Source organism: Capra hircus, chromosome 20 (assembly GCF_001704415.2).
Source record: "Capra hircus breed San Clemente chromosome 20, ASM170441v1, whole genome shotgun sequence".
Lineage (NCBI taxonomy): Eukaryota > Metazoa > Chordata > Mammalia > Artiodactyla > Bovidae > Capra > Capra hircus.
The window spans coordinates 3217755-3231412 of NC_030827.1; the positions used below are offsets into that span (position 1 = coordinate 3217755).

General features: G+C 56.1%; 1 protein-coding gene across 1 annotated transcript; it reads left to right on the forward strand.

Annotated features, from left to right (window-relative positions):
• Positions 259–3102, forward strand: TLX3 (T-cell leukemia homeobox 3). Its single transcript, XM_018065472.1, has 3 exons — positions 259–800; positions 1157–1400; positions 2350–3102. The coding sequence occupies exons 1-3, from the start codon at positions 380–382 to the stop codon at positions 2558–2560; spliced, it is 876 nt and encodes a 291-aa protein (XP_017920961.1). The 5' UTR covers positions 259–379; the 3' UTR covers positions 2561–3102.

Below are 13658 nucleotides of genomic sequence, written 5' to 3' on the forward strand. Positions count from 1 at the left end.
GGAGGCTGCGGTTCGGGCGCTAATATCCACCGCCCATTATCCCGGCTAATAAATTTGACCTATTGTTCGTTTGTTAAAATGATGTCACCTTGGAACAGTCCCTAAGCTCCTATTTCCATGAATTAGGCCTTTATTGAAAGCCAGGAACCAATGGGAGGAGAGAGGCTTGTTGATCGCAGCCAATGGCTGCGGCGGGAGAGGAATTAGCAGCGGAAACTCCAGGTTCGGTTCAAGAAAGATGACACAGAGCCTGTCGGGCCCGCGCACTCTTGGCAAAGTTTCAGTGCGACGAGAGGCGCCGGGCGCTCCATGGCCGCGCCGTAACGGGGACCCAGCCGCCTCCCCGCCCAGCCCAGCCCAGCCCTTCCGCCCGCCCAGGATGGAGGCGTCCGCCAGCGCGCAGACCCCGCACCCGCACGAGCCCATCAGCTTCGGCATCGACCAGATTCTCAACAGCCCGGACCAGGACAGCGCACCGGCCCCGCGGGGCCCCGACGGCGCCAGCTACCTAGGAGGGCCCCCCGGGGGCCGCCCGGGCGCCACATACCCGTCTCTGCCCACCTCCTTTGCCGGCCTCGGCGCGCCCTTCGAGGACGCGGGATCTTACAGTGTCAACCTGAGCCTGGCGCCCGCCGGCGTGATCCGGGTGCCAGCGCACAGGCCGCTGCCCGGGGCTGTGCCGCCGCCTCTGCCTAGCGCGCTGCCTGCCATGCCCTCCGTGCCCACGGTCTCCAGCCTGGGCGGCCTCAATTTCCCCTGGATGGAGAGCAGCCGCCGCTTCGTAAAAGACCGTTTCACAGGTGAGCAGGGTGTCCAAACAGGCGGCGGGCCTCGGCCCTCCCGGGGCCAGAGGCGCCGCGCCCTACGTGCTCCACTCCGGGAAAAGATTTCGGAGGCCCAAGTGCGGTGGAGGCCTCAGTACCCAGGGCCCCGGGCAACCACAGATGGGAGGAAAATCAGGGAGTTTGGGGAAAATAAGCCCGTGCCCGGGGGAAGAGGGGGGCATCCCCCAAACGGCTTGGTGCTGCTGGGGACGCGCGGAACCAACGAAAATAGCACAGTATTCTGCGCCCCACCGGGCGGCACGGCGTCCGCATGGGGCCTGAAAGGCAGTCAAGCTGGGCTGGGCTTCAGGCGGCCTCGTGTGTCTCCGCAGCGGCGGCGGCGCTCACGCCCTTCACCGTGACCCGGCGCATCGGCCACCCTTACCAGAACAGGACGCCGCCCAAGCGGAAGAAGCCGCGCACGTCCTTTTCTCGGGTGCAGATTTGCGAGCTGGAAAAGCGCTTCCACCGCCAGAAGTACCTGGCTTCGGCCGAGAGGGCGGCGCTCGCTAAGTCCCTCAAAATGACGGACGCGCAGGTCAAGACCTGGTTCCAAAACCGGAGGACCAAGTGGCGGTGAGAGAGGCCCGGCCCGGCCCACCTTGCACCGGCCCTTTGCCCGCCTCGTGCCGCAGCCTCGCGTCCCGCCCCCCCCCCCCCCCCCCCCCGTGCAACCCACTACCGCTCTCCTAGGGCTGCACCTCTCCCTTCTTCCCAGGTTTTATCTCCCAGCTCGCCCTCGCGTCCGCCTGTCCTCACTCTCCCGCGCCTCCTGGACTTCTCCGCTCCCATCCCTGTGTCGCTTTCCTGAGCCTCTCCACTCTCTCGTTGTTTTATTCCATCTCCTGCACTGCTTGGTTCCCTCTCACCTGCCCACTCCCGCCCCGCCAACACCCCCACGCTACACGGGTCTGTCGCGCTCCCCTAAACCGTCTGGCTTGCTCCCTGTTCTCTCGGATTCCCAACAATCCGCGCAGAGCTCCAGGTTCCGCCTCTAGTTCCCCATCCCGACTTCAGCCCTGTCTTAATCCGATCCCTGTTTCCATCTAACCCGCGAACTGCGAAGCGATCGCCTCCTGCAAGAAGGGTTTGAGACAACTTGGGAGAAGTGGATGAGGCTGACCCGGCCTGGGGGACCCCGCGAGGTGCAGAGCCAGCCCGCCCACCCGCGGACCCCAGTGACCTGGCTGCCTGCAGGGCCTAGTCAGTTCCATACACGCCCTTTCCTTGTTAGCCCGCAAAGAAACAATCTTTGTTGTTGGCGAAGCCACAATACGCGGGTGTGCAAGTGGGAGGCCGGCGGAGTCCCCTCCCGGCGATCTCCCGGCGCATAACAAAAACAAGCGATCCCAACCCACTCCGCGAACCCGCGGGTGCCTGGCGCACAGCGCCGGCCGGGAGGCGGACGGACTCCGCGCCTCGAGGCTGTCGGCTGGCCTCGGCTCCAGGGCGGGTTAGGGCCCCGCCGGCGGCCCCGCGGTGCCGGGCGCCTGACGGTGCTGTCCCTCTCCCTCCCCCGGTGCAGGCGGCAGACGGCGGAGGAGCGGGAGGCGGAGCGGCAGCAGGCGAGCCGGCTCATGCTGCAGCTGCAACACGACGCCTTCCAAAAGAGCCTCAACGACTCTATCCAGCCCGACCCGCTCTGTCTGCACAACTCGTCGCTCTTTGCTCTGCAGAATCTGCAGCCCTGGGAAGAGGATAGCTCCAAGGTCCCCGCAGTCACCTCTCTGGTGTGAACCACCAGCGCGCACCGTCGCCGAGCATCTCCGCCCCGACCCGGCGGGGCGCCGCGGGCCCCCAGCCGGGCTGGGGGTTGGGGGGAGTCGTGGCCGAGAGGGGAAGGGCCCGCCAAGCTCAAGCAGGCCCCGGGGCGCGGCCGCATCCCTGCCGTCTGCGGAGGGGGCTGGGCCCGGGCTCCGCGCGGCTGGACAATCCGAGCCCCCGCCCCGCGCCCAGTCCCGCCCCAGGCCGGGGCCTGACAAAGAAAGCGCCTTACGTTTCTCCGCCCCTCGCCCGCAGCCCCCCTCCCCCGGGCCGGGCGCCTGTATTATACTTTGTACTTTTGCCCAAACGTGTACATAATAAAAGTTTTGGCTTTTTTCTTTAGAAACCGGCCACCTGCTTCCCCCGCGGGGGCCACTGGAGGAGGGGCGGCCGACCAGGCGGCTGGGGGAAGCGCCAGGGGCTGGGGCACCCTGAGTGGAGGCTGGGTCCACCCTTCTCCTTTTCCGTTCCGTTTATTTAAGTCGTTTTATTTAATAAAAAGTTAGCTATTTCACTTAACGCCGCTTTTATTTCGTTTTCGTTTCCAATAACGCTCGGCGACCCCCGACCCTGCGCCCCACCCCTGCGGCAGTAGAGGCCGAGCGGCGGCGTGCGGGCGCGCGCGCACTTCTCCGAGCCTCGTCGGCACTCGCCTCAGCTCGAAGCCTGGCCGGGGGCCCCGCGGACGATCCGCGGTGCAGGTCAGTGCGCGCCGGCCGCCCGCAGCCCGGGTGCCGGCGGGATGGGTGGACGCGGGAAGGGCACCCTAGGCTCAGGTCGCAGAGCAGCGCCAGGCAGGGCGGGGGGGGCGTGAAAGGGCCCGCCTGGGAGGGTACTTAGGCTGTCCCTAGTCTAAGCCACCGAGGGGCGGGCGGCACCGTGACCTCGAACTTCCCGGGACGGGAAACTCGCTCCCCTCACCCTCCGCCCACAGCCACAGGCCTCTGTCTTCCTCCAGCGAGGCCCCAGAGAGGCCGGGCGCCCGCTCCAACTCGCTCCGGGAGGTCTGCGCGCAGTGTGCGCGGGCTGTGAGCGCAGAGCAGGCGCGCTGCCCGGTTCTCCAGACTCTCGGCGTCTGGGGCGCGAGTGTAGCGCGCAGCCCCGGGACACCCTCGCCCTTCCGTGTCGCGTGGGGCCGCGGATGGAGCGTGATGTCACGTGACTTCACTGCGGCCCAGGTGTCGTCACCAGACAGGAGGGGGCGGGGCGCCCGGAAGGCCCCGGACCCCAAGACCAGGTGTGGAAGCGGCGTGGCCCAGCCCCCCGGCTGCACCTCGGCTCAGAAGCTGGAGGTTTCGGGACCACGAGCTCTGGAGTGAGTGTCCCCTTAGGATAACGACACACACACACTCGCAGAGTCGGTGAACATTTCGTCTGGCTGGTTGATTTTTTTCCCCCTTGAATCCATTCTCCTTTTCAGTCTTTTAAAACCTTATTTTCCAAACTCTCCATTTCTTTCTAATACAATGTTGTTTCTTCCTCTATTGGTAACTCGGGGTCTCTGTCTTCGGGGCCTCCCAGGTAGCTCAGATGGTAGAGAATCTGCCTGCAGCTATATATGCCTTTTATCCCTTCTGTGCCGTTCTGTTTCTCTATGTACTTCGTTCTCTGTTGCACTTATTTTCTCATCTTTCTTTGTAGTATTCTCTCTTCCGCCCGTTTCCGACTCCTCTCTCCAGGCCGCTCTCTCTCCTACTTTCCTCTTCCGGTTTTGTCCTTATTGTTTTCCCTTTCTTGTCTTCTCGTAGCCTCCACCTCTCTCCATCTCGATCTCTGTCTCTCTCCTTCCCTCCTCCAAGTGGGCTCCCAAGAGCTCCTTAAGGCTAACCCTTCTGGGCGCGGTCCCAGAGGCCCTGTAGCAGCCCCGCCTGCCGCCAGCCACCCTGCGAGCGCCTGTATTCGGGTGCCTTCGTTGTAGGCGGGATGCGGAATTGGCTGCACCGGGAGACCTCTAGGAAGGGGAGGGAGTCTAAGAAAGAGCTGGAGCTCACAGCATTTGTGCCCTCACCCCCACCTTCAAGCCCTGGGGATTTAAAGGCACCCCAGAGAAGAACTAGGGTGACTCAGAGCTTTGGGTCTCTTCCTTGGGTGTTTTCCTGAAATGCTTCTATTTTCTCCGCTACAAAAGCAGAGAGAACGTCCTCATCGGGATAGGAAATGTTGGCTCTTCGGTTGGGAACTTGAATATCTAAAAACCAGAGTGACTCTCTTTGCCTTCGCTGACCCAGCAGCTCCTCCCTCCGGCACTGGGGTCGCTTTCTATTTTCTCTCTTTTATTCTATTCCTCCATAACAAGGCTAAATGGTTTTTGTTTCTTCTAAATGATTTTTGTTGTTTTGTTAGGGTGACCCTCTATTCTTGGGGCTTTTGGAGGGACGCATACACATCTTTTCCCTCTTCTGGTGTTTCACTTTGTGCAAAAGGTCTCTGAAGAAGAAGCCCACCAGGGTAGGCTTTTAGGCAGGCCCAGGGACAGGGGCCTAGTCACGCTGCGACCCTCGGTGGGGAGAAGCGCTTAGACAGAGCAAACACCACGGAGTCACTGGTGGGGGAAAGAGGGCAGTTTTTCTGTTTGCTCTCTCTAAGCGCTTTGTCCCAGTCGAACCTTGTCTAGCCAGAGACCAATCTGCTAGAAGTCTCTTCAAGTTAGGGGGTCTGAAACCACTTGTGTGGGGCCGGGTGGCGACTCTCTGAGCCGCGCTCACCCAAGGCAGTGTGGGCGCCCTCGGCGGGCGGCGGGGATCGCTGAGCCGCGGCTGGGCGTTCAGAGCCTGACGCCCTCCTCCCGCTGTGCAAAGCCTGGAGGCCGCCGCCCTGTCCGGTGGCTGCGCGGGATGAGAGCCGAGCCGAGAGCACCGGGTTAAGGAACACACTGTCAGTCCCCACCCCAGGAGGGCCGTGAGGCAGAGCTGGGGCGTGGAGATTTCCGGATCAGGCGGGCGCCCCTGAAGCTGAATTTAGGAGAAAGAGCATCTGCAGTGGCCTGGGCTTCTCTCTCTGGATCGTCTCCCATCAGGCCCCTCCTCGGCCCTAGGAAACGGCCGAGGCTCTAGAGGCAGGCAGGTGAGTGTGGACGCTCAGCAGGCCGAATCTCCAGACGGAGTTGAGAACAAGAAGCAGCCGGCCTCTGGGCAAGGGCTGAACATTTCGCCTCCTCCCCCTTCCGCGCGGCCTTCCCTAATCTCGTTTGGAGATTGTCTGAAGCCGCGCCCATTTTACAGATGCAGGACAATGAGGCAAGAGGCAGCTTCGTGACCCAGGCCGACTGGTCACGGGAGCTCTCCCTGAGCGCTGGTTTCTGGGCTCCGCCGGTGGAGGTTGGGCGCCCGGCTACCCTGAGAGGGGCGAGGCGCCCCGCCCAGGGCCTCGCAGTTAGGCCGAAGCTCAGCTCTTTCTGGGAGGCTCCGCGGCCAGGGAGTCCGGGGTTGGGCGATGCAGGGGGCACCCAGGAGGATCAGAGCCAGAGAGAGAGACAAACTTCGGGGCGGGGGGAGCGGGGACCGGCCGCTCTCTTGAATGATTCCCCTTTAGCAGTTCCCATACAAACCGGCCGTGGAACGCGAGCTTTGCACGCAGCGTGCGGTTTACGATGACTCGCGCCAGGTCTCTGCAAGGTTTGAATGCGCCTCCTCATTTTGCAGCTGAAAATTCAGAAATTAATTCTGAATCGCGCCATCACCAGTGGACCAGCTTTAACACCACCACCCCACCGCCCCAGCAAAGCGCTCTAATGCTTGGGAGAAAAGGGGGACTTTGTCTAGGGGAGGCTAGGGAGCAGGCTAGAGGACACCTGCAGCCGTCTGACACCAGGCTGGTGGTCAGAGTGAGGCCGAAGGGCCTTCCTGCTCCAGCTTGGGTGGTGGACTCGGGTCCACCCAAGATCCATCTTGGATCTGGGTTCCAAGATCGCCAACGCCTATCGCTTCCCAGGCTTGAGAGCTTCCCCGCGTTTGCCGTCGGTGCGGGAGTGGAAAGGAGCCGCCGCTCCAGCTCATTCGGAGGCCACACCGCACCCTTGGGCGGGGCAGCCGAGCCCGCCCGCCTCAGCAGTTCGTCCAGCAGTTGGGGCCTTGCGGCCCTTCTGTCGGACTCCCGGCCCAAGGCCGCGCGGCCTGGCCCAGGAAGATCCGGCCACCAGCTGGGCCGTGTCAGCGGCCGGGCCCGGGCTGCAGCAAGCGATGCGCTCCTGTTCGCCGTCAGGCTGGGCGCCCCAGGTGAGGAGCGTGTGCTCGGTCTATCCGTCGAGACCTCCGGGGTAAGGAGCCACGGGCCGAGCCTAGGTTTCCAGAGCGCTAAAGGGGACCTTCGCCAAAACCCAGTCTCAGCCTCAGCGCAACTGGAAAGCAAACTGAACAAGGCCAGGGAAAGGCCGGCGTGGTGCAGGCGCCCGCTTTCTGGGGTGCGAGGGTTTCTCAGCGCCGAAGGCCATCTCCCTCTTACGGAATCTCCGGGCTTGCGGCGGCGGCGAGACTCCCTAGGCTTCCAAGCACCTGCTAGGTTGTGAGCGTCTCGTCTCAGCGAAGCCTAGACCGGTCGCGCACTTTCGTGGTTCAGACGCTCGCAAAATCCTCCCGGAATCGCCACAGTGGTCTGTGCCTTCCCTCGCGCCACCCGCCTGCGGTGGCAGGGAGTTCTCTGCTCAGTTTTGTCACTCCCTTGCTGTGTGGCCCTGCGAGAGTGGCTTTGGTTTCTGCATCTATACAATTAGGGCTACACAGTCATTAAGGAGTCTTCCAGGGAAAGTGAAAAATAAATTATGGCTTACGGTACAGCTGATCTTTAATTTATTGTGAGAATAGAAGCATTTAAAAATGTACTTATGGACGAGAAATCTAATTAAATGCCTAATTGCATAGAGGCTCAATCAGAGGTGTTGCTCTTCGGGAGGAAAGGGCAGGAACGGGGCAGTGTCCCCCACTAAGGTCAGTTCTGCTCTCACGGAGGTGGAGAGACCCTGGAGAAGTCATCTGGTAGACTGGGTCTGGGCTGATCTGGTCAGAGGCTGCAGTATATTGGTGTTGCCCTGAGATCCGTGGTTGAAATGATTGGACAAAGTCGTTCTTAGAAGCGTCAGACTGGTTGCCAATTAATGAGTTGCTTTTCAAACCCTTTTAATACGCTCCCAGCTGGTGTGGAGAGGAGATAAGGGGCAGGGGAGAGAAAACCCATATTCAAACTGAATATTTGTCCAGAGGCTTTCACACGGTCCCCCGTCCCACTGAATCCTCGGAACAATCTCATGTTCCCATTCTAAATGACAAAGTTGAGGAGCAGAAAAGGCAGCTGACCTGCTGAGGTTCAAACCGTGCCTTAAAAGGGCTCGACTCAAACTCTGGGTCTGCTGGCTCGGCTGGCTGTCGGGTCCAAGCCGGGCTGTGTCCCCACCTGACCACAGAGTGCAGACTAGAAAAGCTCCACCGACCTCGGGGTCATTAGAGAGATTTGTGCTGACCCAGACTCACCCAATTTCAAAGAAACCAAATCTTTAAATGGAGCAGAGTCTTAAATTGGCTTTAAAAGCCTGCAGGCCCTTCACAGCTCCTGTGCTGGTCGGCTACCTGGAATGTCCTGGCTTTGCTATCAAGCCCTATTGACGGATGGATTTATCTGGGATGCACTGAAACACTCTAAGGCCTGCAACCTGGCTTGGCAGCACACCCTTTGCCTGCTTCATCCCTCATCCAGGAAAAGTCCACTCCCTCCCGCTTGCAGAGACTGCCCCGGGGAAACTTAGCCGGCTGGAGGAGGTGCTGAGCGGTGCTGAAGGAAAAGACTGGCTCTCTCAGGAAGGCCTGCCCTCTGGGGCACCAGTGGGCGAGGCCCGCCGAGACCCTGGGGCTAGAGAAGGTGGTGCTGGGCGCAGAGGGGCGCCGGTGAATAGCCTGCAAGCTAAACAGCGCGTGCGCATCTGCTGTCTGGGCCGCCACAGCTGGGACACTTTTGTTCTTCAGAAGTAGTGGGACCGTGGAGGAGGGGAGCGAGGGGAGCGGAGGGGAACCCAATCCCGGGAAGCCAGAGGGAGAGGCCCTGGGAGGGTGCCCTGCTTATTAGCACCTACAGTTTCCAGTTCGTTTGCTGGAGGAGCCTCATGAGCAGGGATGGGGCTGGACCCCCAGCCCCCAGCTCCTCGGGGGTCTGGAGCACAGCTCTGGCCACCGGCTGTTGAGAGCATCTGCACAGTCCACATAACCCTCCCAACAGCTCCAAGACAGGTACCACTGCATTCCCCCCATCTTACAGATGAGGAAACTGAGGCTCTGAGAAGTGACACAACGTCCCTAAGGCCATCTAACTTGAAAGACCAGGACATCAACCCAAGGGCACTGACTCCCTCGTGGGTTTTTACCCACTGCGGCTCCTCGAGCTGCCTTATTATTAAAGTCAATGTCTTTGCATGCTTGCTGAATGCTCTGGAGGTCGTCATTCTCTAACCTCCTCACACACGAGCCAGAACAGCCTGGGTTCTATTTACCGCGGCATTGCCCTTGGTGCTGCTGCCACTGCCATCCCCTGTTACCTCTCTTCTGAGCCTCCTGAAGGCGGTCGGAAGGCGCTCGGTCTTGTGTTCTTATATCTAATGGATTTAGGGGTCTTCTACTGCCCTCTCTCCCAGCCCAAGCTAATGAGTAGGTTAGGGAGCCCCTGTGGGTACTGATGAGCCATAGTGTAGCCCTCAGCCGCTGGACCCTGAGTATTTTCAGCTCAGGGAAGGAAAATAGTACCTAAATGCTGCTTGCCTCCTTGCCAAAATGCCCACAGCATGCATGGAGTGTAAAGAGGCCTGGGTTAAAATCCAGCTGCACCACCCACCACCTATGTAACCTTGGAAAAGCCACTTTGCCTCTCTGAGCCTTTGGGTCCCCTTTTGTGCTCAGTAGGGATAGATCTTCCTACAGGATTGTTGAAGGATTTAACGACAGAACTCACCGGGCACTTCACCAGGAGCCTGACGCAAGATAAGCACGTGATACGTGTACTGTTGTTATTAGTGGTAGATTAATTTTCGCAAGATAGATTGTTCTTGTTCTCCTCAGAGAGAGTAGGAGGCAAACCCGGAGAATGTGAGTGAGTTGCTCGTGGTCTGACATTAAATGGTGGAGCAGAAATTCAAATGCAGTTATGTCAGAGTTTAGAGTCCTCACTTACCTCAATCTGCAAAGTCTCCCCAGTACAGAATCTTCTAGAACTGGTTGTTGACTGGTTGTGGAAAATCTAGATTTTTCTAAGTCAAAGGAGCCAGATGCTCTGCTGCCTTCTAGGGCTTCCATTTACCTTGGTTGCACACTGCAGCTGCTAAGTATCTGTTTATTAAATAAAAATAATAGTAAGTAGTGTTCCTAGAACAGCTGCTGTGGGCTAGACAGTGACCGTGGACCAGGCGTTTTACTCAAGTGATTGCATTTAACCCTTAAAACAATCCTAGGAAGTAGATCTCATTTTGACGATGAGAAATTTGAGGTTTCGGGATTTTAAATAGCATAGCAACACAGGATGAATTGGAATCTGGGTTTCTGACTCCAGAGAGGGGAAAACCTGATAGGAGCTGAACACTGTACTTGAGACACTATGTATACTTTCTCACTCAGTCCTCTCCACCTTATAAAACAGTTTTGAAACCCATTTTACAGATGAAAACACTAAGCCTTGGCCACTTTAAAGCGTATTCGCCAAACATGGCATAGCTGCCTGAAGGCAACAGTTCTCAATCTGCCCGGCCCCGGGTGCTCCCATCTGTCTCCAGGGCTGAGCTCTTCAGCCAGGGTGGGGCTGGGCGGCTGCTCTATGGTGGTGGGACATTCAGGTTACGGGAGGTGAGTTCTCACACAGAATGTGACCTGCCCACAAGTAGGCCAGGCAACATTGATCGCTCCTGGTCTCTCTGAGGCAGGGAATATCAGTGATACTTAGGGACTGGAGGTAAGATGAACACAACGAGAAAACCAGGGTTGAGATGGTCCGAAGGCCTGCCGGCAAGCACACGGGAAGAAGCCTCGCCTTCCTCCTCTGGAGAGCCCAGGAGACATCTTCTCCTCTTGCCTCCCTCTGGGCTGGGTGAGTCTGTCCCCACCCACCAGCAGAGGCAGTGCTTTTGATGAAGACCTTATGCCTATTATACATTCACGTTCAAAAGTAAAAGAGGGTGGACCTCTGTGTTACTCAGCTGCATCTAAGACATTAAGATGAAGTAAGGTAGATTGGTTTGGCCTCAAATCCATCAGATGAAAAGCAAAAGACCTTGAACCTGGAGTTACTGAATCCTGAAGGGCAGAGTGGGGGATGACGTCTTGGATTTGTTTCATCCACGGAAGCCAGGTTTTGCCAGCCTGGCCATGCGCGGCACCAGACAACCTTCAGCGGGGGCCCGTGATGCTCAGCCCGCTGGGTGCTTAGTAGGTGGCTCAGTGAGTCCTGGCGATGGTCCTACCTACAGCTTGGGCTGCTCCGCTTGAGCAGGGCGGCTGCCAGCCGCCCTGCCTGTCGGGCTGTGCTCGGTGAGTAGAGGTCAGTGTCTGAGGCTTCTCTGTAGGCAGGTTGCTTGGACACCCTGAAGAGCAGATTGAACCTGCGCTCTGTATGGTTTATAAATGATTTGTCAATGGCGACAATTTACAAAAATGTATTTCTGTTGCGGCATCTTCCAATCGCAGGGATTTATGGCTTCCTCTCTCGGATCTGAAAGCACACCCGCGTGCTCTGGCAAATGAGAAGATGTATGAACGATTTGTTGGCTTCTTTTTTTTTTTTTATCAAGTTTCCCCAAATATGTAAAGTCTGAGAGCGCCTTATTCTTTTTAAATGATCATTCATTTGTCTCCAGACTCTATCTTTTGGCACAATTTATTATTCTCTATTTCAAAAACTTAAATGCATTTTGCATATTAGCACGTAACTCTTGTTCCTGTCTCCTCAGTTGTGGAAAGGGCTGGATTGCTTTTATAAAGAAAAAAATGGCTAATAAAATTGGCCTCAGCACCAGTGCTCTGCAATTCTTATGAACAGTAAAGTGGTACTTACCGTCATTGATGTTAAAAGCTATTTCTAAATTATGGTGCCATTTATTATCTCTAGTGTCCAAAGTAAGTTTAAATGATGCTTATAATTCATGTTTTACCAAATTTCCTTTTTCCCCGGAGGATACCTCTGATTAACTTATGCACATTAAAGCGCTTTTTAAATTCTTCTTTTATTGCCATTATGCTCTGAAAATCTCAGCGATTCTCAAAAATGGGTAATAAACTTGAGATAAAATGCTGCAGTTTTAGATCAATGCTGACATATCACTGTGGTGATTTCTACAGAGCTAAAGTGATAATGCTTCATATTTACGGAATATATACTAGGTTATTACTACAGTATTACCATTTTGTTCTAAGATGAAATGAGTAATTTACCAATTTATTAAACAGTTACATTTAAGTATTGCTTAGGACATTATCACCCCAATCTGTTTACTTAGCTTGAAGAGTTACCATTAAGATACCCTGTTTATTTAGGTAAAATTTGTAATCATCATGCCTTCCATTAGCCAACTTATTTTTCTGCAAGGCTAATTGTCTGGAAATGAGTTTCTTCTTTTTTACTGTGCTACATTCTGCTTAGCTGGCTAAAAACGTCACCCCAGCAAGAAGTGCTAGGGAAATTAATAATACATACAGAGAACAGTTTTAATTAGTATAATACTGAATGTTAATAAAAGATTTATGACACCGTTAAAAAGTTCTAACAGAAGAGATCTTAACAGCTTCAGGCTCGGTTTTTTAGGAGAGGACATCCGTGGCTGCGCCTTTTGTGGGAGGCCAGAGTGAGGTGATTCTCAGGAGCTGCTGGGGCTTGAGGAGCACAGGCTGGAGGTCAGAGGCTCCGCCTCTAGAAGTTTGGGAATAGAGCATTCACAACAGGGAAGAGGAATTTGGAACATGGATATAGAATGCCAGATCTAACTCGAAAGATACCAAGTTTTCTGCAAAGTAGGAGAGGAACATGGGCCCCCTCTTTCTCGAGATGTTTCTAGAGGCAACGCTAGTCTTCGGCCCCAGCCGAGAACAAGACTTTTGAGAGTCTCCACTGCTATAAGCTCAGAAGCTATGGGGACAGTGAATTGACAGGGAGCTGGGAAAAGAATGCATATTCACTGAGTATTTATTATGTGCCATTTGCTTACACATGTGTGCGTGCTCGGTCACTAAGTCAGGTCCAACTCTTTGTGACCCCATGGACTGTAGACCTCCAGCCTACTCTATCCATGGAACTTTCTGGGCAAGAATACTGGAATAGATTGCCATTTCCCTCTCCAGGGGAACTTCCCAACCCAGGGATAGAACCTGAGTCTCCTGCATTACCAGGCGAATTCTTTACCACTGAACCACCAGGGAAGCCCTTTGCTTATGCATGCTTATTTCAATTTGCACAGCTGAGAGCTAGCAGTATCTTCATTTTGCAGGTGGGGAAGTGAAGCCCTTGGGAGGGTGAAGCCCTCCCCTGAGGTTATGCAGCTCGTGAAAGGAGCAGAATTTGAACCCAGGTCTGTGGAAACCTCAGAGCATCGTCTCCTGCAAAGTGGCATCCACTTTGAGGAGAAAGCCAGCAACCCTGTTATTGACTTGCACCCTTGCCCATGATGTCAGCCAGCGAGGCCTCCAGACGAGCCTTTGGGTGCTTCCGTTCTCATCTGGATGGGTTGGTGCCTTCCCCCTGTCCTGCTTGCCCCAAAGGGGCAGTGTTCTCTCTTTATGTGTCCATTTCTCCTCTGTGACACGAGCTCACAAGGGCGGGGACTATTTCTTTAGAAATAGTGTAATAATAATGATAATAGTGTAATAATGTGCTTGGCACATTGTTGGTGGTGGCCTGTCGCTAAGTCATGTCTAACTCTTTGCGATCCCATGGACTATAGTCTGCCAGGCTCCCCTGTCCTTGGGATTCTCTAGGCAAGAACACTGGAGTGGGTTGCCATTTCCTTTTCCAAGGAATCTTCCCAGATCAGGGATCAAATCACATCTGCAGGCAGATTCTTCACCCCTGAGCCACCAGGGAAGCCCACTTGACACATAGTAGACCCTTTTGAAAAGA

Bases quoted from the DNA above. Each gene is read 5' to 3' on its own strand.
- TLX3 (XM_018065472.1), top strand. From the start codon at position 380: ATGGAGGCGTCCGCCAGCGCGCAGACCCCGCACCCGCACGAGCCCATC. The intron at 801-1,156 runs GTGAGCAGGGTG...GTGTCTCCGCAG, and splicing joins CGTAAAAGACCGTTTCACAG to CGGCGGCGGCGCTCACGCCC. The intron at 1,401-2,349 runs GTGAGAGAGGCC...CCCCCGGTGCAG, and splicing joins AACCGGAGGACCAAGTGGCG to GCGGCAGACGGCGGAGGAGC.